Source organism: Capra hircus, chromosome 23 (genome assembly GCF_001704415.2).
Source record: "Capra hircus breed San Clemente chromosome 23, ASM170441v1, whole genome shotgun sequence".
NCBI classification, from domain to species: Eukaryota; Metazoa; Chordata; class Mammalia; order Artiodactyla; family Bovidae; genus Capra; species Capra hircus.
Genome location: NC_030830.1, coordinates 19518848 through 19543734, shown reverse-complemented (window position 1 = coordinate 19543734; position 24887 = coordinate 19518848). Strand labels below are relative to the sequence as shown.

General features: G+C 42.0%; 1 protein-coding gene across 3 annotated transcripts; it reads right to left on the bottom strand.

Annotated features, from left to right (window-relative positions):
• PGBD1 (piggyBac transposable element derived 1) lies at positions 3598–24810 on the bottom strand. 3 transcript variants are annotated; one of them, XM_013974054.2, is made up of 7 exons: positions 24089–24810; positions 19219–19625; positions 17904–18060; positions 15470–15582; positions 13768–13867; positions 13037–13133; positions 3598–5429 (listed from the first exon to the last, which is right to left on the bottom strand). In XM_013974054.2, the coding sequence occupies exons 2-7, from the start codon at positions 19609–19611 to the stop codon at positions 3872–3874; spliced, it is 2418 nt and encodes an 805-aa protein (XP_013829508.2). In that variant the 5' UTR covers positions 19612–19625; positions 24089–24810; the 3' UTR covers positions 3598–3871. The 3 variants fall into 3 exon arrangements, with proteins under 3 accessions (XP_013829508.2, XP_013829506.2, XP_013829505.2); XM_013974052.2 differs by lacking the exon at positions 24089–24810 and adding an exon at positions 21317–22224; XM_013974051.2 differs by lacking the exon at positions 24089–24810 and having other exon boundaries at positions 19219–22224.

Here is a 24887-nt window from a genome sequence, read left to right as displayed (position 1 = left end):
AGCCCAAAAAAATGAAGTCTGACAGTTTCTACTATTTCCCCATCTATTTCCCATGAAATGATGGGACCAGATGCCATGATCTTTGTTTTCTGAATGTTGAGGTTTAAGCCAACTTTTTCGCTCTCTTTCACTTTCATCAAGAGGCTTTTTAGCTCCTCTTCACTTTCTGCCATAAGGGTGGTGTCATCTGCATATCTGAGGTGATTGATATTTCTCCTGGCAATCTTGAATCCAGCCTGTGTTTCTTCCAGTCCAGCGTTTCTCATGATGTACTCTGCATAGAAGTTAAATAAGCAGGGTGACAGTATACAGCCTTGACGTACTCCTTTTCCTATTTGGAACCAGTCTGTTGTTCCATGTCCAGTTCTAACTGTTGCTTCCTGACCTGCATACAGATTTCTCAAGAGGCAGGTTAGATGGTCTTGTATTCCCATCTCTTTCAGAATTTTCCACAGTTTATTGTGATCCACACAGTCAAAGGACTGGTGATAGAAGCAAGATCCGATGCTGTAAAGAGCAACATTGCATAGGAACTTGGAATGTCAGGTCCATGAATCAAGGCAAATTGGAAGTGGTCACACAACAGATGGCAAGGGTATTCGTAGATACCAGTATTCTTGCCTGGGAAATTCCATGGACAGAGGAGCCTGGCAGGCTACAGTCCATGGGGTTGCAAAGAATTGGACACAGCTGAGTGGCTAACACTTTCACATAGATACCAGACATGCCACTGAAAGCAGAAGCCAATCCATCTTAGTGATGTATTTCACAAGGAATAACAGATTAAAGAAAATAACATTTGAGCATCTGAGTGTGGAGTAAGTGAATCTGTTACTGTTATGCATGGCTTACACTTGCACCTCAGCATGTGGGTAATTTCATGCCTGTTGAAAGAATTCAAGTCAGACTACTTGCCATCCAGCCAGGATTGGGAAGGTACAGGTTAGGGTGAGAATGGAATGCAATGTATGTCACACAAAAATGAGTGAGATCTGTCTAAATCATCAATACTAAACTTCACCACTAAAGAGTCACAGTTCACATCATTCACCTCCCCGCGCCCCCCCCCCCCCCCTTCAAGTATTTCTCCTTTGGTTACCTGCTCTGATGACTTGAATCCTGGACTCATTTAAGCTCCTTAGTAGTTTTCACCATAGGCTTTATGTCAACTTTACTGCTCGCTACCCTTGCCTTTCTTCTCATGATGATTCTATTGTTACCCTGATTTACTCCGTATTTACTGTTTTCTTGACTCTGGCTTCTGCTGCCAATTTCCACAGTCACAGTAGGACACACTTTTCACTTCAGTACTCAAAGACACTGCTTCAACTCCAGTTTTCCCTTTACAGAACACTCCTTCAACATCCCTGCCTACACACAATTGGAAGTGGGTATACCAATGCTCAGGTCATCAGCCTCTGACACCTGTTTTATTTAGATCTTCCTGACCTCATGGGATCTGTCTTGATTTTCAGCTATGGATTCAGTGCCATCCTGTGGTTATTTTTATGTTCCAGTATCATTTATTTTGAGATTGAATATAGTTCCCTGTGCTATATACAGTAGGACATTGTTGTTCACCTGTTTTATATGTAGTACTGCATATCTGCTAATCCCAAACTCCTAATTTTTCCCTCTTCCACTCTCTCCCCTTTGGTAACTTGAAGTTTTCTGCATCAATGAGTCTGTTTTGTAAGTTCATGTGTATCCTATTTTAGATTCCACATAAGTGATTTTGTGTTTCTCTGACCTACTTCACCTAGTATGATGATCTCTAGTTCTATCCATGTTGCTGCCAATGGAATTACTTCATTCTTTTTTATGGCTGAGTAGTATTTCATTGTATATATGTAACACAGCTTCTTTATCCATCCATTCAACTGACATTTAGGTTGCTTCCATGGCTTGGCTACTGTAAATAGTGCTGCTATGAACACTGAGGTACATGTGTCATTTTGAATTAGGGTTTTTCACTTGATATATGCCTAGGAGTGGGATTGCTGGATTGTATTTTTAGCTTTTAAGGAACCTCCATACTGTTCTCCATAGTGTGTACTCAGTTATATCTGACTCTTTGTGACCCCATGGACTGTAGCCCACCAGGCTCCTCTGTCCATGGAATTTTCCAGGCAGGAATATTGGAATGGGTTGCCATTTCCTCCTCCAGGGGATTTTCCCAATTCAGGAAAATCTGCCCATGACTTCTACATTGGCAGGCAGATTCTTTACTACTGAGCCACCTGGGAAGCCCAGGCTCCATAGTGGCTGCACCAATTTACATTCCCATCAACAGTGTAGAAGGGTTCCCGTCACCCCACATCATCTCTAAGATTTGTTATTTGCAGTATTTAAAATTTTTTATTTTTGATTATGCTGGGCCTTCGTTGCTGCACACAGGCTTTCTCTAGTAGCAATGTGTGGGCTTCTCTTGTTGCAGACCATAGACTCTAGGCATGCGGGTGCTTCAGTAGTTGTGGCCTGTGGGCTTGAGAGCACAGGCTCACTAGTTGTGGTGTAAGGGGTTAGTTGCTCTGAGGCACTTACCAGACCAGGGATCAAACCCATGTCTCCTGTATTGGCAAGGTGGATTCTTATTCACTGTGCCCCAGCAAAGACCCATTTGTGGACTTTTTGATGACAGCCATTCTGAGTGGTGTGAAGTGATACCTCATTGTAGCTTTAACTTGCATCTCTGTAATAATTAGCAACATTGAGCATCTTTTCACATATGCCTTTTGGACCTTTGTATGTCTTTTTTTGAGAAATGTCTATTTAGGTCTTCTGCCCATTTATCAGTTGAGTTATTTTTCTGTTACTGAGTTGTATGAGCTATTTGTATATTTTGGAAATTAAGCCAAATTTGTGGCTTGTCAGTCACGTCATTTGCAAATATTTTCTCCTAGTCTATGGGTTGTCTTTTCATTTTGTTTATTGTTTGCTGTGCAAAAGCTTATATGTTTCTATTTGCTGTGCAAAAGTTTGTTAAGTTTGATTAGGCCTAATCTGTTTATTTTTGCTTTCATTTCTACTGACTTCAGGGACTGACCTAAGGAAAAAGTGCTATGATTTATGTCAGAGAATAAATTGTCTAGGCTCTCTTCTAGTTTTATGATGTCATGTTTTATATTTGTCTTTAAGCCATTTTGAGTTTATTTTTGTATGTGGTATGAGGGTGTGTTCTAACTTTATTGATGTACATATGACTGTCCAACTTTCCTAGTACCACTTGAAGACTGTTTTCTACTTTGTATATTCTTGCCTCTTGTCGAAGTTTGATCATAGGTGTAGGTTTATTTCTGGGCTCTTTATTCTGTTCCATTGATCCATGTGTCTGTTTTTTGTGCTAGCATTACATTATTTTGATTACTCTAGTTTTGTAGTATTGTCAGAAGTCTGGGAGGGTTACGCCTCTAGCTTTTCTCTCTTTCCTTAGGACTGCTTTGGCAATTCTGGGTCTTTAGTGATTCCATATAAATTTTGGAATTATTTGTTCTAGTTCTGTGAAAAATATTAATGAGTGATTTGATAGGGATTATATTAAATTCTGCTTGCATAATAAATGGCATTCCCCAGAAAAAACCACCAGGAAAAAAAAGGCAGGATTTCATTCTTTAAATGGATAATCAATTCAATGCAACTAATAAAGGATTTCCCATGTTTCTATCAAAATTAGAAAAACACAAGGTACCAATGGATTTCAACATTTTTACAGATCATTTGTTATAATAGTTTTTGAAACTCTACATTTTAAAAATAAATAGTAGTTATTTAATCGTATACATACATCATGTTTGCTTTGGGTACAATCTGCTGTATAGTTGTGACTTTTCTGTGTTTTATTAATGTTTTCATTGTGTCTGTTTCACCTGCCTTAATCTGACATATTTGCATTCTGCTCCAAGTAGAAATGTGCAACGTATCTCCGAAAATCCCCGAGGTCTAGACAGGCGCCTGGGTTACAGGCTCTGTGTAGCTGCCACGCATTGCTCATGGCTATGTCAATCATATAGCTCACCAAAACTGAGTACCATTTCTTGCTTCTTATTCTCACCCTGTATTTGGAAGTGATCTGCTCCATTTTAGCTACACCTTCCCTGCATTCATCATACAGTTTCACTATGGATGGTTGACTTATCTGAGGGATCTCCTTGTCACTGGCAAAACAGTGTATCTCATTGACTGGCTCTATGCCAACAGCATTGGAACACAGACTGATAATACCATTACCATGCCAACGACACAAAATTATCTCATCATTTTCTTCTACTCGGAAATCACAGTACCCCTTCTTCATTGTTTTCATATGTTCTGCACTCATAAGGGGGCATTTTTCAGTCCTGCTCTCACGAATTGTCCCTGTTGCCCTCACCCCTTTCTTCTTCAAGGCTGACACCAATGTGACACTTGTAAAGAAGCCATCAAAGCACAGGTGATATGGATACTGACCCCTTGCTAAAAGAACATCAGCAAAATTCATCACGAGGTTTCCACCGAAACCAAGATCAGGATCCTTACCTGCCATCAGAGTTGCTTCTTCTTGATGAGGCTCAAACCAAACCAGATAACCCTCTGTGGTAGCACCACACCAGATTTTATAGCCAATTCTAACAGATTTACCATTCAGAAATTGGTCACTATCAAAGCACTCACACATTGTCTTATCAAAACAGTAGTATTCTTCAAGGGGAGCATATAGGAGAAAATTTTTATTCATTTGCTTTATGAGAGGCCTCAATTTTGTGAACTTATCATTCTGATCTAGATGGCTATTATCTGCAAAATGCAGGTATGAGAAAATCAATTCAAATCTATCCCTTCTGATTGCATCTCTAACCAGGTTCTGGTCAGCATCAGACATTTCCCAGTACATTCCCCTGCTGGGACGCCGCACGAGTCCACTCAAAAGCAGGACACCAAACACACACCTCACTTCCTGAACTGTGACTTCCAAGTTGACATTTTTCTGAGAAGCATAATTATTGGTTTCACTGACAATCAGGTTGAATGTTTCATCATCAAAAAATAACTCAAAGAACTCTACTGGGTTCAACTTTTCATTCTTGAGATTCAAAAGTCCAGAATCCAGTGCTGACCAGCATGGAAAGTTGGGTTTAATATCTCTTTTGGTCCAGTTCTTTTCTGGGACACCTGACCTTTTTAGCCTTTTTGGAGCAGGCTGGGTCTCAGGCCTGTTATCCTCTTCCACATCTGAATCACCAGAAAATGCAAGGCCTTGGAGCAGTTCACTCACTCGAGCTTTGTCTTTCTTCCTCCCTTTTCGGGTAATGTCTCCTGCAGCATATTCCACGGAGGAGATGTGCATCCGAGCCCACAAATCACCTGGATGACGGTCCTTGAGAGTGTTCAAATGCACAAGTGTCCTTTCAACAGGAACAGGGGTACCACAAGGGTTCTGGGGTACACAGTCTCTGAGAAAGAAAAAACATAGGCTGTAAAAATTCTCAGTCTTATTTACTGATACAGGATAAATCCACCGACACCTAAAGATTCTTCTGTGGGGAATACTTCTCACTCCTCGTGTTTCTGTGGGGAGAGCTCTGGCCAGACTGAGCATTTCTGGCCTCCCTTTTTCCAACTCACTCCTCATGATTTAACTGTTGAATCTGGGAGAGGAACTGGGCTGTCCTCTTTATGAGCAGGTTGTAGACATTCCATGTTCCTTCCCCCAGCCAAGATGGATCAGGAAGGCCTGTGCAGAAAAGGTCTGCAGTCACTATGCGTCCATTTAGCTCTGCATCTGAGCGGCTTTATTGGTCTAGCTTCTGTCGGTCATAAAGTTGAGGTTTCTAGAACTATCTGTTTTACTCCTATGTCTCTATCATTTGGTGCTGAATTTGGACAAAGAAATGGGTGGTTATTTACTGAGCCCCCTCATCTCTAACAGACTTTCTGAACAAAGAAGGATTTAGCCTCCTCTAGTTCTGCATTCATCTGGTGGATACACTGTTTTGGGGAGAAACAAAAGAGAAACTCAGACTGATTGCCCTTGAACTGATTTTTATGGGTTTCTCAAAGAAGTGTGCTAAAGTTACTAAGATGAAAACTATTATTTCATACAAGCTTCTTAAATTCTACAAATCTGCATTTTATTTACTAATGTCCTGTTGGTAAATGGTCTAATTTAAGAAGACATAAGGGAGAAAAAAGCAGTGAAAAAAGTATGGTGTAATATAATTTACAGTACACGTATTTATCTGCTTACAGCATTTATGCTGTCGTGTCTGACTCTCAGTGACCCCATGGACTGTAGCCCACTGACTCCTCTGTCCATGGGATTCTCCAGGCAAAAATACTGGGAGTGGGTTGCCATGCCCTGCTCTAGGGGATCTTCCTGACCCAGGGATCAAACCCAAGTCTCCTGGGTCTCCTGCATTGCAGGCAGATTCTTTACCCATTGAGCCATCTAGGAAGCCCAATATAATTTACAGGACATATATTTATCTGCTTAGAGCATTTATCATCCTGAATGTTGTTAATATCTGTGTGTATGATCCATTCAACACATCCATCTTAAGAGTTCCCTGACATCCTCAACTTCAGGGTTCCTCCTTGAAACCTGTCACTTCACTACACTGAACTTTCCATTGCTGAAAACTCCAAAAGCTCACTCTCTGGTCCCAATTTCTTTTCACTCTAGCCTCCTCATACAGTTGTCCCATGGTACTGGTTCTTCCCTCTCACTCTGATTCCTCCATTCCCTCCTCATTTTACCTCCCTTGCTCTTCCATTTAGACTCCATGATCCATTGCTCTAGTCCCTCTCTTGCCAGGATCATCAATCACCCTGCCCGTGTCTGTAGTGCTGGACCAGCAAAATTCAGCACCAGATCAATCCCCTCCTTGGTCTTCTTTATTCCTCATCCAGGAGTGAGCAGTGCCACAGAAATAACACAATCAGGCAGACTGATAACAGCTAATAACGATGGTCTCTGAAGTTCAGCTAGTTAGTCAATATGGCCCAGAAATCCTTCTCATGTCCTCTTGTCCCTTTCTTCCCAGTTCCCCACAATGGGTGTTTCATCGCTCTTCTCAGATCTTCTTTGTACTCAGTTCTTAGTATCTCCAAACATGACCTCTTTTCCTACTCCAGAGGACCCAGAATTTTTCAGGCAGAAAGTTGCTCTTCAAAATGATCATTGACTCTTCCCTCCCAGTTCTTCTAGCCTCTCTAGGTATTTGCATTTTTGTTTTCTCTCCAATCTGCCTCCTCTTTGTTTGGTAAATGCCAGCTTACTCATCAGGTTTTGTCTCAAATGTTACCTCTTCTGGGATACCCTCTCCAGTATCCAGATCTCAGTTGGGTTCTCTGCTGCAAGATCTATCATAGCTACAGGGAACGAAGGCATACTGCATTGTGTTCACTTATCTGCTGTACCCTCACATGCCTTACTGAAGGTAGGGTCTCTGTATTATATGTGATTCCAAATATGAGTGATAATATGCTTACTGAATGAGTGAGGATGTTGAGGGTCACTCAATCTCTGATATCATGATGGAGCCTCAAACCTAGAACAGCGTACCCCTTCAGACTTCTTGTCACATCAAACAGTAAGATATCTTGATTCTCAGAGGCACTGTGAGTCATGGTTTCAGTTATCTGATGTAAATGTACCTGACAGACACATGAGCAGATTTATATTCTCTAATTATAGTCCTGAGCTAAGTCACAGTGTTACTTCTCTTCGTTTAGTACAGCTTGGCTCAGACTTCACCAGCTTTATGAAAGATTTCACTTCTCAAGCTTTAAGACGTTTCTCTTCTAACCGAGATTGTGGTCCCTGTTTGCCTAAGATGAACAAATGTCAAGAATTCTCATCCCCCGCCCTGCTCTTCAATGTAATTATCCCAAGCTGTTTCCTTTTTCTTCTTTACTCAAGTCTCCAAGGAGTTGGTGGTCTCACCAGAAGCCCACCTTCTGCTCATGATCTGGTCTCTCTGCTTCAGGAGCACCTATGCTACACACTCTTTCATTCCACAACCAGCACTCGTGTATGTACTATTTTTTTTTTAAATTGATATTGGAGTATGGTTGAATTACAATGTTGTCAGTTTCTGCTGTACAGCGAAGTGAATCAGTTATACACATAGCCACTGTTTTTTTTTTTAAGATTCCCTTCCCATTTAGGTCACTACAGAGCACTGACTAGAGTTCCCTGTGCTATACAGTAGGTTCTCATTAGCTATCTATTTTATGTACAGTAGGTATACATGTCAATCCCAATCTCCCAATTCATCCCACCCCTCACTTCCCCCATTCCCAACCATAAGTTTGTTTTCTACATCTGTGACTCTATTTCTGCTTTGCAAATAAGTTCATCCATTTTTCTAGATTCCACATATGTGATATTATACAATATTTGTCTTTCTGGCTTACTTCACTGTGTATGACAGTCTCTAGATCTCTGCAAATGGCATTATTTCATCTCTTTTTATGCCTAACATTGTATATATGTATGACATCTTTATACATTCCTCTGTTGATGGACATTTGGGTGCCTTCCATAACCTGGCTGTTGTAAATAGTGCTTCAGTAATCACTGGGGTGCATGTATCTTTCTGAATTATGGTTTTCTCAGGTATATGCCTGGGAATGGAATTGCAGGGTCATATGGCAACTCTAGTTTTTTGAGGAACAGCCATACTGTTCTCCATAGTGGCTGTCCCATTTACATCCCCACTAACAGTGTAGGAGGGTTCCCTTTTCTCCACATCCTCTCCAGTACTTGTTGTTTGTAGGTTTTTTGATGATGGCCATTCTGACTAGTGTAGGTTGATGACTGACTGTGGTTTTGATTTGCATTTCTCTAATACTTGGTGATGTTGAGCATCTTTTCATCTGTTTTTGGCCACCTGTGTGTCTTCTGTGGAGGAATATCTATTTAGATCTTCTGCCCATTTTTTCATTGTTTTTTTTTAAAACTTTTAATTTTATATTGGGGAATAGCCAATTAACAATGTTGTGACAGTTCCAGGTGGACAGCAAAGGGACTCAGCCATACATTTATGTGTATCCATTCTCCCCCAAACTCCCCTCCTATCCAGGCTGCCACATACCATTGAGCAGAGTTCCATGCGCTATATAGTAGGTCCTTGTTGGTTATGTTTTAAATATAGCAGTGTGCACATGTCTATTCCAAACTCCCTAACTATCCATTGATTTTTTTTTCTAATATTGAATTGCATGAGCTGTTTCCATATTTTGGAGATTAATGCCTTCTCAGTTGCTTTGTTTGCAAATATTTTCTCCCTTCTTGAGGACTCTCTAACTGTAGGTTTGCTGTGTAATGGCCTTTTATTATGTTAAGGTAGATTCCCTCTAAAACCACTTCCTAGAGTTTTAATCATAAATGGGTGTTGAATTTTGTCTAAAGTTTTTTTTTTGCATTTATAGAAATGGTCATATGGTTTTTATTCTTCAATTTGTTAATGTGGTGTATTACATTGATTGGTTTGTGTACACTGAAGAATCCATGTTGCATCCCTGGGATAAATCCAACTTGATCAGGGTATATGATCCTTTTAATATGTTGTTGGATTCAGTTTGCTAGTATTTTATTGAGGATTTTTGCACCTATGTTCATGTGATATTGGCCTGTAATTTTCTTTTCTCTGTGTGTGTGTGATATCTTTGTTTGGTTTGGGTATCAGAGTGATGATAGCTTTGTAGAATGAGCTTGGGAGTGTTCCTCTGCAATTTTCTGTAAGAGTTTTGGAAGGGTAGGTGTTAACTCTTTTCTAAATGTTTGACAGAATTCACCTGTGAGGCCATCTGGTTCAAGACATTTGTTTGTAGGGATTTTTTTTTTTCCACTTTGGGGCCGTTTTATCTTTTTTAAACATAATTTTTTATTTATCTTTGGCTGTACTGGGTCTTCCTTGTGGCACAGGCTTTTCTCTGGCTGCCGTGAGCAGGGGCTACTCTTCGTTGTGATGCACAGGCTCCTCACTGGTGGCTTCTCTTGTTGCTGAGCACAGGCTCTAGGACACACAGGCTTCAGTAGTCGTGGCTCCTGGGCTCAAGAGCACAGGCTTAGTTGCTCCACAGCGTGTAGGATCTTCCCAGACCAGGGATCCAACTCATGTCTCCTACACTGTCAGGTGGATTCTTTACCCATGAGCTACCAGGGAGGCCCTGTTTGGAGTTTTTAAATCAAACTTTGTTTCAGTACTTGTGGCTGGCCTGTTCATGTTTTCTATTTCTTCCTGGTTCAGTCTTAGAAGACCGTACCTAAGAATCTGTCCATTTCTTCCAGGTTGTCCATTATGTTGGCATACAGTTGCTTGTATTAATAGTAGTCTCTTATCAATGGCATCCCACTCCAGTACTCTTGCCTGGAAGATCCCATGGACGGAGGAGCCTGGTAGGCTGCAGTACATGGGGTCGCTGAAAGTCGGACATGACTGAGCAACTTCACTTTCGCGTTTCACTTTCATGCATTGGCGAAGGAAATGGCAACCCACTCCAGTGTTCTTGCCTGGAGAATGCCAGGGACGGGGGAACCTGGTGGGCTGCCGTCTATGGGGTCACACAGAGTTGGACACGACTGAAGCGACTTAGCAGCAGCATAGCATGATCCTTTGTATTTCTGTGGTGTCAGCTGAAACTTTTTCATTTCTAATTTTATTGAGTCCTCTCCTTTTTTCCTTGATGAGTCTGGTTAAGAGCTTATCCATTTTATCTTTTCAAAGAACAAGCTTTTAGTTCTTTGCTATTGTTTTGTCTCTATTTCTGCTCTGATCTTTATGATTTATTTCCTTCGAAGTTTGGGTTTTGTTTGTTCTTTCTCTAGTTGCTGTAAGTGTAAGGTTACGTTGTTGATTTTTTTTTTGTTGTTTCTTGAGATAAGACTGTACTGCTATAAACTTCCCTCTTAAAATTGTTTTTGCTGCATCTCATAGGTTTTGGATCAACATGTTTTCATTGTCATATGTCTCCAGGTATTTTTTATTTCTTCAGTGACTCATTGGCTATTTAATAACATTGTTTAGCCTCATGTGTTTGTGTTTCTTACAGGTTTTTTCCTGTAATTTATTTCAAATCTCATAGCATTGTGGTCAGAAAAGATGCTTTTATGATTTCAATTTTCTTAAGCCTCAGTAAACTTGTGACCCAAGATGTGATCTACCTTGGAGAATGTTCTGTGTGCATTTGAGTAGAAAGTGTATTCTGCTGCTTTTGGATGGAATGCTCTATGAATACCAATTAAGTCTATTTGGTCTAATCTCTCATTTAAGGTTTGTGCTTCCTTTATTAATTTTCTCTCTGGATGATCTGTCTGCTGGTGTAAATGAGGTGTTAAAGTTCCCTACTACTCCTGTGGTGCTGTCAATGTCCCCTTTCATGGCTGTTAAAGTGCAAGTGTAGTCACCTAGTCGTGTTTGACTCTTTGTGACCCCATGGACTGTACCCTCTGTCCATGGAATTCTCCAGGTAAGAATGCTGGAGTGGGTAGCCATTCCCTTCTCCAGGACCATGGCTGTTCAGAGCACCTCAGTATATAAGGCAAGTGCTATGTTGGGTGCATATGTAATTGTTGTCTTCTTCTTGTATTGATCCCTCAGTCATGATGTAGTGACCTTCCTTGTCTCTTGTCTATTTTGCCTGATATGAGTACTGCTACTTCAACTTTCTTTTGATTTCTATTTGTATGGATATCTTTTCGCATCCCCTCACTTTTAGTCTGTATGTGTCCTTAAGTCTGAGGTGGGTCTCTTGTAGAAAGCATATATACAAGGCCCTGTTTTTGTATCCATTCAGTCAACCTGCGTCCCTTGGTTAGAGCATTTAATCCATTTACATTTAAGGTAATTATTGATATATATGTTCCTATTTCCATTTTCTTAATTGTTTTGGGTTTGTTTTTGAAGGTCTTTTTTCTTCCCTTCCTCTTTCTCTTTTGTTCTTGTGTTTCCCACCTAGAGAGGTTCATTTAACATTTGTATAAAGTTGGTTTGGTGCTGCTGAATTTTCACAGCTTTTGCGTCCATAAAACTTTTGATTTCTGTCAAATGTGAATGAGAGCCTTGCTGGGTAGAGTATTCTTGGTTGCAGGTTTTTCCCTTTCATTACTTTAAATATATCTTGCCACTCCCTTCTGGCCTGCAGAGTTTCAGCTGAAAAATCAGCTGATAACCTTATGGGGATTCCCTTGTGATGTGCTGCTTTTCCCTTGTTGCTTTAATATCTTTATTTATTTTTTTGTTAGTTTGATCACTGTGTGGTCTCAGCTTGTTCCTCCTCGGCTTTACCCTGTATGGGACTCTCCTCTCTGTGCTCCCTGGATTTGAGTGACTATCTCCTTTCTCATGTTAAGGAAGCTTTCTATTATTAGGCCCGTTCTCCTCTGGGGCTGTTCACCTGTGGGTATGCTCTGTTGTGTCCCCTACTGTCCACTGTGCGAGTTCACAAACTACACTATTGTTGGTGCTGCTCTCAGTCCCATCTTATTAACCCTGGGTATGTGGGCAAATGGCTCTGGTGACTCTCAGGTGTTGTTTTCACCAGGTCACTGGTGCAAATCCTACTATTTCCTTTAATTTGTCCATTATCAGCTTCACTCCTTTTGATTCTTGCTCAGGACTCCCCTAATGGAGGTTGAAAATACCCTACCTATCTTCCTGTCTTAAATCCTTTTCCAGATCTGATATTTCTTTAGCCATCATGACAACAGCCTCATCTGCAGCCCTCACTCTCCTATCTCAATCCTCTGACTTCTCTATCTTCTTTTTCTGGCTTCAGTATCTATAGCTCCACAAAAACATAAGGGAGCCAGGGGAACAGTGATCAGACAAGGAACCAAGAGAGGATTCTTGAAGGCTACCGTGTGCCAACTGAAGGTTTTGTGTAATTATGACATACCGATAGGTCAGTGTCTTGGTGTGGGGCCTCCTATGATCATAGAAGTGAGTGTTTCTTTTTCTGTATTATTCCAGGGAAGCAGACGTTTACCAACTGGTTTCTCTGGTTTCATTCCAATTTTTTACTTTTGTAGGAGCTATTCTACATGGACACTTACCTGTTGGCTATTCCTGAGGCCTCAGCACCTTGTTCCATTTCTTCAGAAGTTTCTTGCTTTGTGTTTAAAAATCCATCTTTAGTTACACCTTCTTCAGCTAAAATAACACATTGATAATTCAAATAATTCAAATGTCATTGCCACCTGAATCTAGAAAAAAATCTCCAGGGTAGAGAATAGGATGTTTCAAATTAAAACCAAAAATCAACAGGTGTCCCAGGAACATACTCATAGCAATCCGAAAAATGTGGTGGAGTGTGGGAAGATAGTAAGAAAGGTCAGTTTCCAGGGAGAAGGCCTAATGGGGCAAAGACTATTTAAAGAAAATAACACATAATTTTTAGTGTTCTCAGAGTAAAGAGAACTTCCTCTGACGTGAAGAAGGGATAAGGCAGAGGTGTTTGTGGCATTTCCAGATATTAAGGGATGTGTGAAAATGACAAATTATATGGGACCCTTGCAAAGTGGGAAAAAAGGGAGCAAAGGAGGAGACATTGAAGGCATCAGGGAATACAGAGGGATGATCAGAGAACAGCAAGAATCAGTAGGCTGAGTGACTAGTAATAGAAGGTACTGTGATTGTGAGGGATACAAAATGACAGGCTGAGAGAAGCGTGGAGATCGAGCCCAGAAGAAGGGGAAAGAACGGTGTGTAGGAAATGTGGGTTCACGATGGCTGAGTCAGGGTTAATGATGGGAAAGGTGGACCCCAGCCAGAGGCCTGTCCTTACCCATGAGACTAATGTTTGTAATCTTCTCCTGAGCCAGACTTGGAACTCGCCACTCCTCTGAGACAAGGACCGGCGCTGCTTCCTCAGTCTTCACTGATGTCTACAAGGACAACAAATGGCCTCTTACTCTTCACTGTGGTAAAGATAAAGGGACTAGTTGTGAAGGGTGCTGACTACCACGCTGCACACCAGTAGGACCAACCAGCAGGGCCTGCTCTCTGAAGGTCCAGAGCATCGTCCTGCCTCTCCCCTACCTTCTGAGGGTTGTCAGCGGCCCTCAGTGTCGCCTGGATTCATCACTCCGGTCTCCGCTTCTGTCGTTACGTGGCCTTCTCTGTGTGTGTTTCTGCCATCACATGGCCTTTGTACAAGGACACTGACCACTGGACACAGGGCCCACCCTAATGCAGTATGACCTCATCTTAACTTGATTACATCCACAAAAAGTCTATATCCAACTCAGATCAGTCACAGGTACCTGGAGTTAGGACTTCAATATATCTTTTCCGGACACAATACAACCCATAACTTCGTCTTAGCCCTACTTCAATTAATATTAATTTTCTCTTTCTCTGGCTGGCCTTTCATTATTTGACTCAACACTACTTTCATTCTATTCTATTCTAATTCTATTCTAATTCTACTTTCATTCACCCATATCTCTGCCCTTTCATTGCTCAGACTGTTGATCTTCTTACTCCAACTTAATTCAAACTTGATTACATATGGGTGCAACATTTAATTATTTCTTGGAGTTAATATGTTCAAATGTTTGCACTTTTTAAATTCATACCCACACAGCTTATGGGATCTTAGTTCTTCGATGAGGGATCAAACCTGGGCCTGAGGCAGTGAGCGTGCAAAGTCCTAACCCCCGAACCAGCAGGGAATTCTTTCTTTTTTTCTTAATAAATTATTTTGTTTCTCCATTATGTTACATTTTAGGATAATTACATTGATTTAAATATACATAAGGTAAGTTTTACTTGCTATACATTTCACTTGCTATACACTGGTTTTCAGGAAGGTAGAGTATTGAGAATAGGACCCCCTGGGTCTGACAGGATTAAGAACCAATTAGAAGTCACAGGCGAAAACTGAGTGAGGAGAGGACTACATGAAAACCTGTCTGGAGGAAACGAACTCAGAGGAAAGGGCCTCAATGGGAGACAAACACTTACAAACTAAACAACTCGGAAAATGATTGGACCACTACAAATAAGGGAAAAAATGAACAAGAGTCCACTCTGTGAAGATACACAGTGCTGCCATTACCATCACCAAGTATTAATTGGGCATGTGCAGAACACTGGGGATATAAAGGAATATGAGGAAGAGGTTGGTTCTCAGACTGCGGAGAGAAACCAGAGGTTCCCCAAAAGAGAAAACATCTGAAACTGGGCATCAAATGAGTGGAGGCACTTTTGGAAAGCAAGGGCTTCACTCTGCCGCTTATTCTTACAGCCTGAGATTTGGATGGGCCTTCCACATACGGTGCGGAATGAGGTGACAGCGCGTGTGTGAGCTCCCGGATGAGGCGCACATGGTGTGTGATATTCGGTGACAAGGTGAAGGCAGAGGGATTGTGCCACCTGAAAGGCTCTCAGGTGACCAGTGTGCGTCAAGGGAAGGGCCACGGATGGGTGGGCGGGGGGAAGGAGGGCTACTACTGAGGTTCCCACAGCCTGGGCACCCTGCTCACCTGGGACCTGGCTGAGTTCAACCCCAGTACTGCAGCCTGGTCTCTGGGATTCTCTTCCTGGAGAGGGTCTGATCTCTGGGGAGCAGGCCTTGTGGACGGAGCAGACAAGAGTCCTGAAAAGAAACAGTAGCTTTTACAAGAGCCCTTTGTGGGGGACCCAGCCCCTAAATCTTATGTTTGTTAAACATCCAAGAACTAAGATACAGATCTTAAGCTAGAACATCACGTCTGTTTTCATTGCCAGGAATTCTAGAGCTTTAGTGTCTCCCACCCACAGAATAAGTGGTGTTTATGAACTCATGAGATGCTTTCCAGTGATGCACTTTCACAGACATAAAAGAAAAATCAGCAATCACAGATGAAAATAAGGAGAGAGAAGAAGAAGTTGGTGAATAAAGAAACATTACCCAGAGAACAAAGAGGAAAGGTAAGAAGTGGAGAACAGAGACAAAGCCAAGGGGCAACAGGAAAGCAGGTAAGAGAAAGATGAAAAGAGAAAATGAGGATAAAAAAAATTGAGTTGATAATGGGGGAGGCTGGGTATGTGTGGGAGGCAGGGGGAGATGAGAAATTTCCTTTCAATTTTGCTGTGAACCTAAAATGGCTCTAAAAAAAGTCATACATGTACCCTTGAAACTAATAACACTGTAAATAAACTATACTTCAGTAAAAAAAAGTCAGACACACAGTCATACATAGAAGAGATGCTAACTGCAAACTAGGAGAACTTTTGAGAATCTGCTGCATTGGAAACCATAATCCAAACAGTGATAATGACTGTACATCACTGCACTGTTACTTGGAAAGATTCTTTCCAATTCCTTATCTGTACAGGGGGGGAACACAGTCTACTTTACAGGGGCAATGAAGACTGAGATAACATAAAAGCCCTCTGTAAAGCCCTTTAAGGCCCCATGCAAAATAATGCACCACTGTTTGCCAAGACGGTAACAATAGAGGGAGTCCAGAATTACTAAACGAAGTGCACAGGGGATATTCTAACCCAGAACATAGCACTACTTTTCTTTGCTTCAACAGTGAATGATTGTGGAATCTTTTTGGTGCTGTTCCTTCATACTAGAGAGAATAAAGCTTGCTAGGAAAATAAAATAGCCTAGCCCATGGTTCACTATTACTACCTAATCTCCCCACAGTGCATATATGCCAAAAAACCAACAGCTTAAAAAGCACAGTGTGAAGCAGGTCTGCTGTCAGAGAAAGGGCTAAGCTAAGAGGGGCAGGATGGCAACAGAAAATGGAAGAGGGGCAAAGAGATCAAGAGTAATGGGAAATCTGAGAGCAAACGTCAAACCAGACTCTGTGATTGCTCCTTATCATCCTCCTGAGGTGGAAAAGTTTTAGGGTTAAGCCTGGGAAGAAGGTAGAAGAATCTTTTCAAACATATATGCTCACTACACACACCACACTGATCCCACTGCTCTCTATCTCTGCCAAAGACAGAACAAGACAAAGTGGGCTTAAGTTGCCAAGAATAAGATGATACCAAGGTCTTTTCTACTTCTCCATCAACATATCTAAAATTTAACAATCTGTCTGATGCTAAGAATCACAGCTGAGCATTAAGAGGCTAGCAAAACTCAAGTACTCAGTAGTTTTCATTTTAAACTAGTGTTCTGTGACTGGTGAGAATGAAATACCAAATACACACAAATAACAGTCACTGTAAATCATATTTTTTATGAAAAAAAAAAAAAGGCTTCAATGGTACCCAAATATTTTTCAAGTCTGAACTTCCTGGTTTGAATTTAAACACCCCATAAAATGGCCCCAACTAACCTTCCCCCCCGCCCTCCGCCTTTCCCCTAAATAAATCCTACCCTCCAGCAGGAGGGGAGGGAAGGCAGGTAGCCTGGGGAATTGTTCTTCCGTTCATTTGGTCTCTGGTACCCTGGAGAAATGTGCTTGGGTTATGAGTAGTAGGCACACAGGTCCTTGGCTAGAGTCTCCAGAATATCTGGGAGGGCCTACGGAGGTATAGAAAGCCCTTGCGAATGACAGGGAGTGCATCTTGAAGGAGGCCACTGAAGAAAACATTACCATGGGGAAAAAGACAAAGTTATGGAAAGCTACCAGGTAAATATTTGAATTCCAGGTGTGGAATTAGAAATGTGGAGTAGAGACATATAGTAAAGAGAATCTTGGTCAGAAGGCCAGGTGACAACGCTGCCTCTGCTGACCCTGGGCAAGTCACTTATACTCTGAGTTTTGGTTTTCCTAACTATTAAGGGAGTTGAAAAGATCTTAGATTTCTAACATTTTACAATTTCAGGTGTTTTTAAAAGCTTGCTTAGGTAAAGGGTTAGACAAAAACAAAACTTGAGAACACAGATAAACAGGCTTTCACTTAGAAGGCCACGCACCTGTCAGTGGCCTGTTCCCAATGTCTTTACTAAGTTCACCCTCTGGCACTCACCACTCACTTCTTGGGCGGTCTCTTGGGGAGACTCTGGAGGCTCACTCTTCAGTGTGGTTACCCCCAACAGGAGCTGGGGGCTCTGACCCTCCGAAGAGGTTCCTTGACATTCTGTCACCAGTAGGTGCAGGTCCTGTCCTAGAGTGTAGACAGAAGCCTGCGGACAAAAGATTCACTTTGAAAAGGCATCCTGGTGGGAACTGGACTGAACAGCAGTTAGAGACATTCCCCAAGGGAACACCAGACAAGCTTCATTTAGTCCTTAAGTAGCGAGTAAGACAAAGTAGCAAGACACAGACATTCACTCATTTGGCAAATATGGACTGAATGCCTACTAAAGCCACATTCTGTTCTACATGCTAAGCAAAGAAGAGACACAGTACAGGCAAAGAACCCCTGCCTAGAAACCAAAACCAAACCCCAGATAGATGCTTATAGTGTGTGGAAGTTTAATGGGAAATAGGAATATGTACACCATCTCCAAATGTCACCCACAGATTACTAATTACAAAGGGGAAAATGGTAACTTGATAGTGGAGAAATCCGACATATACCACCTTAACCTCATCAGTAACAGGACGATCCACCACCATGTGCCTCCTGAAGTGATGCCCTAGGAGACCACAATGCCACTTCTGTGGTATTCCAGCCAAAATGTACTACCTGGGTCTTATCGTGAGAAAATACAAGACAAACCCAAATTGAGGGGCATTCCAAAAAGTAACTGATCTGTACCCTTCAAAACTGTCATTGTCATGACAAAGACTGAATAACTGTTCCAGATCTAAGAAGACTGAAGAGACAGCAACTAAAAAATGTGTGATGAAGGAATTGGGGCAAAACTGGCATAAGGAACACTATTGGGCTATCAAGGATCCATCTGAACAAGGACTACTACTGAGGTGATAGCATCATAAAAATTTTAATTTCCCAAAACATGATCATCTATATTCCAGTTATACAAAAGAATGTCTTTCTTCTTCAGAAACACACTGAAGTGTTTAGAGATAAAAGGTATCTCCAACTAATTCCATTCTCAAATGGTTCAAGAAAAAAAACTGCATAAGCTATATGGGGGTGTGTGCGTGCACACACAATACGTATGCATACAGAGAGAGGGAGCACTTGCTCACACAAGAAAGGCGGCACATTCCTGTAACAGATGTTAACATTTCATTAACATGTGTGTGAATCATACACACAGTTCTCTGCACTACTCTCCCAATACAAGTTATAAATTATTTCAGAGTTAAAAATTAACAGACAAATGTTCACCATTACATCTCCCACACCACCACACACATTCTCTTCCCACCTGTTCTGAGTCTCCTGCGTCTCTCTCTAGACTCTCCAGCGCTATCAATGCATCCTCCCCACTCTCCAAAGAGCACGCCTGCACCCTGGCCTGGAGCTCCTCGGGCAGGATGGTCAGGAACTGCTCCAGCACCAGCAGCTCCAGGATCCGCTCCTTGCTGTGGGTCTCTGGGCTCAACCACTGATGGCAAAGTTCTCGGAGCTGGGCTAGAGCCTCCCGGGGCCCAGGTACCTCCTGGTAGCAGAACTGCCGGAAGCGCAGGCGGCAAAGCTCCCGAGTGTGGGAGCCACTCTCCTGTGAGCTGCATGTCTGTTCCCATGTGGGATCTTCCTCCTTCACTTTCACAAGGCTGTCTCCATTTTCAGGAGCAGAGTCCTGCAAAACTTCATCCATGTTGACCTTAAAGGCTTAGAAAACAGTTCACTTAGCTTTTCCAAATATACACCTGAGGCGTAAGTATTGATCAGTAACATGAAAATAACAACAGCTTCAAAAATCTATGTAACACATTTATCTTTTTGTCCCCACTCTAAGTGATGCTCAAAAACTGGGCTTGCTTGCCTGTTTTATCAATGAAGTATACCTTGACTCCTAAGGGAGTAGAGCCCAAAGGGAGGGGATGCAAGAGAAAAAGGGTTAATAAGAATGCCTGAGCAGCTTATACTTTAGATGGAGGGAAGGTCATCTATCTCTGTATATTTCTCACAGAATACTTTACCTTAGGTGAAGCAGACTTTCAAAAGTCTTCAAGTCTCCATCGCCTAAGATCTGCTGTGATGAGATTTTGTTACTTTTCCCATTATGGGGTGGAGTCTTTTTCCTTCCCTTGAATCTGCATTGGTCTGTGACTTGCTCTGACCAATAAAATATGGCAGATATGACACTGTAAGAGGAAGTGCTCTTATAGTCCCTGGCACACAGCCATGAGACGGCCATGCTGTGAGGTCATGTGGATGAGAACCACAGAGCCCCAGCTGAAGCTGAGCTGAGCCTAGTCCCCAGCCATATGGGTAAGTCCGGTAACACTGCCCAGTCAACCTACAGAATCGTAAGAAATAATAAGCTGAAGTTGTCTTACGCCATTAAGTTTGGGGCATTATTTTTTTTACGTAACAATAGATAAACAGCAGAACTATTTCAACTTCTGTTTCTCCCTCTCATTTTTCCTTTTGTTATCTGCATCAAAATTCAATATATCTCTGTTCTAAGAACACTCTTATCTGGTTCTGACTTGCCTTTCACATTTCAGACTCACATCTTGAAATGCCACAGGATGCCTCCAGCCTTGGACCTTCCTGCCCTGTTATTTCAACACATCGCCAACTGAAATTAGCCTCCTCAAAGCTGCACTCACTCTGTATTTTTCTATTTCTATTGGCATCACCACCATCCTCCATGTATTCAGGCTCAAAGCCAGCCTACATATAGTGTACATAATCACCCTGGGTCCTGTCAATTCTTCCTCCAAAATGCCTCTTGCACCCACTCCTTCATCTTCCTTTTTACACCATTATGATTGACAGTCACTATTATCACAATATTTTCTGTGTGGTATTCCTGCTCCACCACTTCATCATCACTGGATCGGTATTTCTTAAAGCACAATTCGGACCATATCTGACAACCCCCAACCCCAAATGCTAATTTCAATTGTTCCTGGTTGAACTAAATTCAAACTCCCCAGGATTCGATTTTAGAACTGAGTTTCACTTATGTGTTTGCCACTCGATAAACATTTATCGAGCACATCATTATCTTCCATGAGCTATCCCCGGAATAAAAGACACAGATCCTACTTGCAAGAAAGCCATCGTCTTCTCAAATACCTCGTGTCACTGCCAGCTAATACTCAAATTTCTTCCACCCACCTTGTACTTTATGGCCACGACCAGTCTTCTTACCGTAAATCTCCAAGGCCCAGCGCAAATGCCACCCCCAAACTTCCTCTGAACCACTCAGGCGGAGGGCGTTCCCATGGAAAAGTGAGCCCAAGCCTGCCTCACCAACTCGCTTCACTCTCCAACTCACAGGTCACAGCCCCCATCACGACCATCACCCCTTGCTCCTTGAGGACAGGGTCTTATCTCTGCCGGCGTACCTGGTATTCAACAAATACTGGTGGATGTCCTGCGGAATGCACGGAGATGTACTGGGATGCTAAGACGTCCCGCGGGCCCAGAACGTATCTTACGGCGATCGCACCCCAGCACTTGGAATACAGGGGGCACTCAGTGAATGATTGTCTTAACTGCTAACAGCCCCAAAGTTCAAGGAACAAGCACAACAAAGACGTAGCTGACCCAGTGAAAAATCCCACTGTAGACCGGAGGCCCAACTCTCCAGTCCGGAGAAGCCAGCTGCCTCGCCTGGTGGGCGTGCCCCCACTTCCTGCCGTCAGGACTCCGGGCTGCAGCCGAGCGGGCTCTGTGTCTCTCTAGCAATGCGGCCGGCACATCTCTCTGGTGCGTCTGGAGGACTCCAGCTGCCACAGCCCAACAGGCTCAGTAGCATAGTCTCCGACAGACCATCCGGATATCCCCAAACTACCCCTCATTTTTGCAATTATTTCGATTAAAAACCAAATAGATGATGAAGACAAAACTCAGTTTCTGTCTTTAGAGTCCCCAGAGGCTGCTGGGGAGACAGATGAATAAACATTGCAATAGAGCAAGCAGCATACATTTAAAAAATTTAAATATACGGATTCGAATACGCACACCTAACTCAAGTTGCACAAAACTGCATATATAACTTAGTTAAGCCTGCTAATAATGTATCAATATATCAAAATATATTAAAAAGTCCCATAGTAAACAAAAACAAAAACACACCCTCAAGTTGCACAGACTGAAATGGAAAATATCCCAACTCCCCACAGTTAACCACTGTTATTATTTTGTGTATACCCTCCCAGGACACCACCAGCCACACAATGCTGCTGCTGCTAAGTCATTTCAGTCGTGTCCAACTCTGTGTGACCGCACAGATGGCAGCCCACCAGGCTCCCCCATCCCTGGGATTCTCCAGGCAATAACACTGGAGTGGGTTGCCATTTCCTTCTCCAATGCATCAAAGTGAAAAGTAAACTTGAAGTCGCTCAGTCATGTCCGACCCTCAGCGACCCCATGGACTGCAGCCTTCCAGGCTCCTCCATCCATGGGATCTTCCAGGCAAGAGTACTGGAGTGGGGTGCCATTGCCTTCTCCACAGCCACACAATAGCACTCAACAAACATTTGTTTAGTGTGTATTTTCAACCACCCCTGGCATCATGATTTTATTTTATATCTTATCTTTTTCAGTTAACTTGGCGATCTTCCCATACCAGTTTATCTTTTAAGAGCTAATTAGTATTCCAGTGTATGGGCTAATTTACTTAACTATCCCTACTATATTTTTTCTTTATAAGTAGAGAATACCACTGAATATCTTTATATGCTTTAATGAATATATTTCTAGAGTAATTACATACTGGAATATATTTGCCAAAGGGCATGTGCATTTAAATTTAAATCCCCTGTTTAATTTTTAAGGGCACTGCTGTTTAAGAGTAGAATGAGAATCTAATAGAATAATTCAGCCCAGGTGAACATGGCGGTTCAAAATCAGAATTAATATTAACAACCAATTAACATGTGAAAAGATGGTCAGTTTTGACAGTAAAACTCTTTAAACACTCTAAAAAGTAAACTCAAACAGAAATGGCCAATCAGAAGATATTGTTGCAATATAGTATAGTCTTCCCGACTTTCTGCTTTGAGTAGATTTTTAACTGCCTTTTAGGGTGTCTAGGATGTTTTATGTTGTAAGCAAAACCCCAATCGAATCTAATATTTGCCCTTTGTTCATCGTTTCCATAATTTCCAGGAATAAGGAAAACATTATTTAAATATATCTCTATCCATCATTTGTGCCTAGGTGGTTATTTATGGGTTTGCCCCGAGGGTACAGATGAGTGCACCACTTCCTTTGGAATTGTAAGGAAGAATTAGGTTAAAGTGTCAATGAACTTAGGATGCTTGTAATACCTATACTATAGAATCATCATGAAAAGAAAAAGCCAAGATTAATTTTCAAGAGAGTTAAGGTATGTACTGTTCATGGGGTTCTCAAGGCAAGAATACTGAAGTGATTTGCCATTCCCTTTTCCAGTGGATCACGTTTTGTCAGAACTCTTCACCATGACCCGTCTGTCTTGGGTGGCCCTAACACGGCATGTCATAGTTTCATTGAGTTAGACAAGGCTGTGATCCAAGTGATCAGTTTGGTTAGTTTCCTGTAATCATGGTTTCCATTCTCTCTGCCCCCTGAGGGATAAGGATAAGAGGCTTGTGGAAGCTTCAGTCAATCCTAAAGAAGTCAGTACTGAATATTCACTGGAAGGACTGATTCTGAAGTTGAAGCTCCAATACTGTGGCCACCTGATGCAAAGAAATGACTTATTGGGGGGGAAAAAAAAACCCTGATGCTGGGAAAGATTGAAGGCAGGAGAAGGGGGCGACAGAGGATGAGATGATTCGATGGCATCACCGACTTGATGGACATGAATTTGAGCAAGCTCCAGGAGCTGGTGATGGACAGGGAAGCCTGGCGTGCCATAGCCCATGGGTTCACAGAATTGGACATGACTGAGCAACTGAACTGAAGGGTATATAATTCTTCATACTTTGAATCTTTTCATTATCATTGCTCTTTAATGAGAATAAAGATATTTCAGGTCACTTCCTTAACTGAGTAGAATCAAATAGATCTAAACTATGATATAGAGCTAAATATTTAGGCATTAACCTCAGCACATCCCTCAAAACTCTTGGAAAACTCCCTAGTATCAACTTAATTTTACTAATAAAAGCAGAATAAAAGATACATACCTTATGGCTTAAGCAATGGAATATGACTGACTTTCCATAAAATTCAATTTCTTGAAAAATTACAGCTGCTTCTCCTGCAGATTTGGTCCTTCTCCAGAAAATGGCATTAACTGTAGCTTCTGGTCAGCTTGCACTGAGTCAGATCACAGTGGGACGTGGATCAAAGACTCCTAAGTGCCTATGTCAACCTTCATTCTCCCCTTTACTCTTAGTGACAGAAGCCTGATTTTCAGCTGGACACTCTGAAACCCAGAATAAGATATACTTTCCAGTTTCCCTTTCTTTAGTTTTGGCCTATGATATACGTGCTGAAGTGATTTATGGGAAAGCTGCTTAAAAGGAGCTGACTGACGGGGAGGCATCTCTGTTCTTCTGCCTTCTGTCCACATTTTGTATGTGATAGCTGGAGCTTCAGCAGCCATCAAGGATCATCATATGATGACCTTAAGGAATGATGGCATGAAAGGCAAAGGCTGGGGCCCCTAGTGATGTCAGAGAACCACCTTCCAGGCCTGGGCTGCTGTCTCTGGCCTTTTCTATTTAAGAAAACACAAACTTTTATTATGTTATTCCCACCTTTTGTGTTTAAATTATATGCAGCTGAACAAAACCTTAGCAAAACCTGAGGGCTCGCCAGTCTTCCCACTCACATGACAGACTAAGAAGTCTTTTTCAGACAGCGGTACCCCAAGCAGCTGCCACCAATCAGCAAGTGGTGTTTATCATCCTGGTGACATATTCAGAAGTCAGACTCTCCTAAGCTTACTAGTCCTCACCATTACCATGACATTTTGGCATT

Bases quoted from the DNA above. Each gene is read 5' to 3' on its own strand.
- PGBD1 (XM_013974054.2), bottom strand. From the start codon at position 19,611: ATGGATGAAGTTTTGCAGGACTCTGCTCCTGAAAATGGAGACAGCCTT. The intron at 15,583-17,903 runs GTGAGTGCCAGA...GTTTCTTTTCAG, and splicing joins GACCGCCCAAGAAGTGAGTG to GACTCTTGTCTGCTCCGTCC. The intron at 13,134-13,767 runs GTAAGGACAGGC...GTGTTATTTTAG, and splicing joins TACAAACATTAGTCTCATGG to CTGAAGAAGGTGTAACTAAA.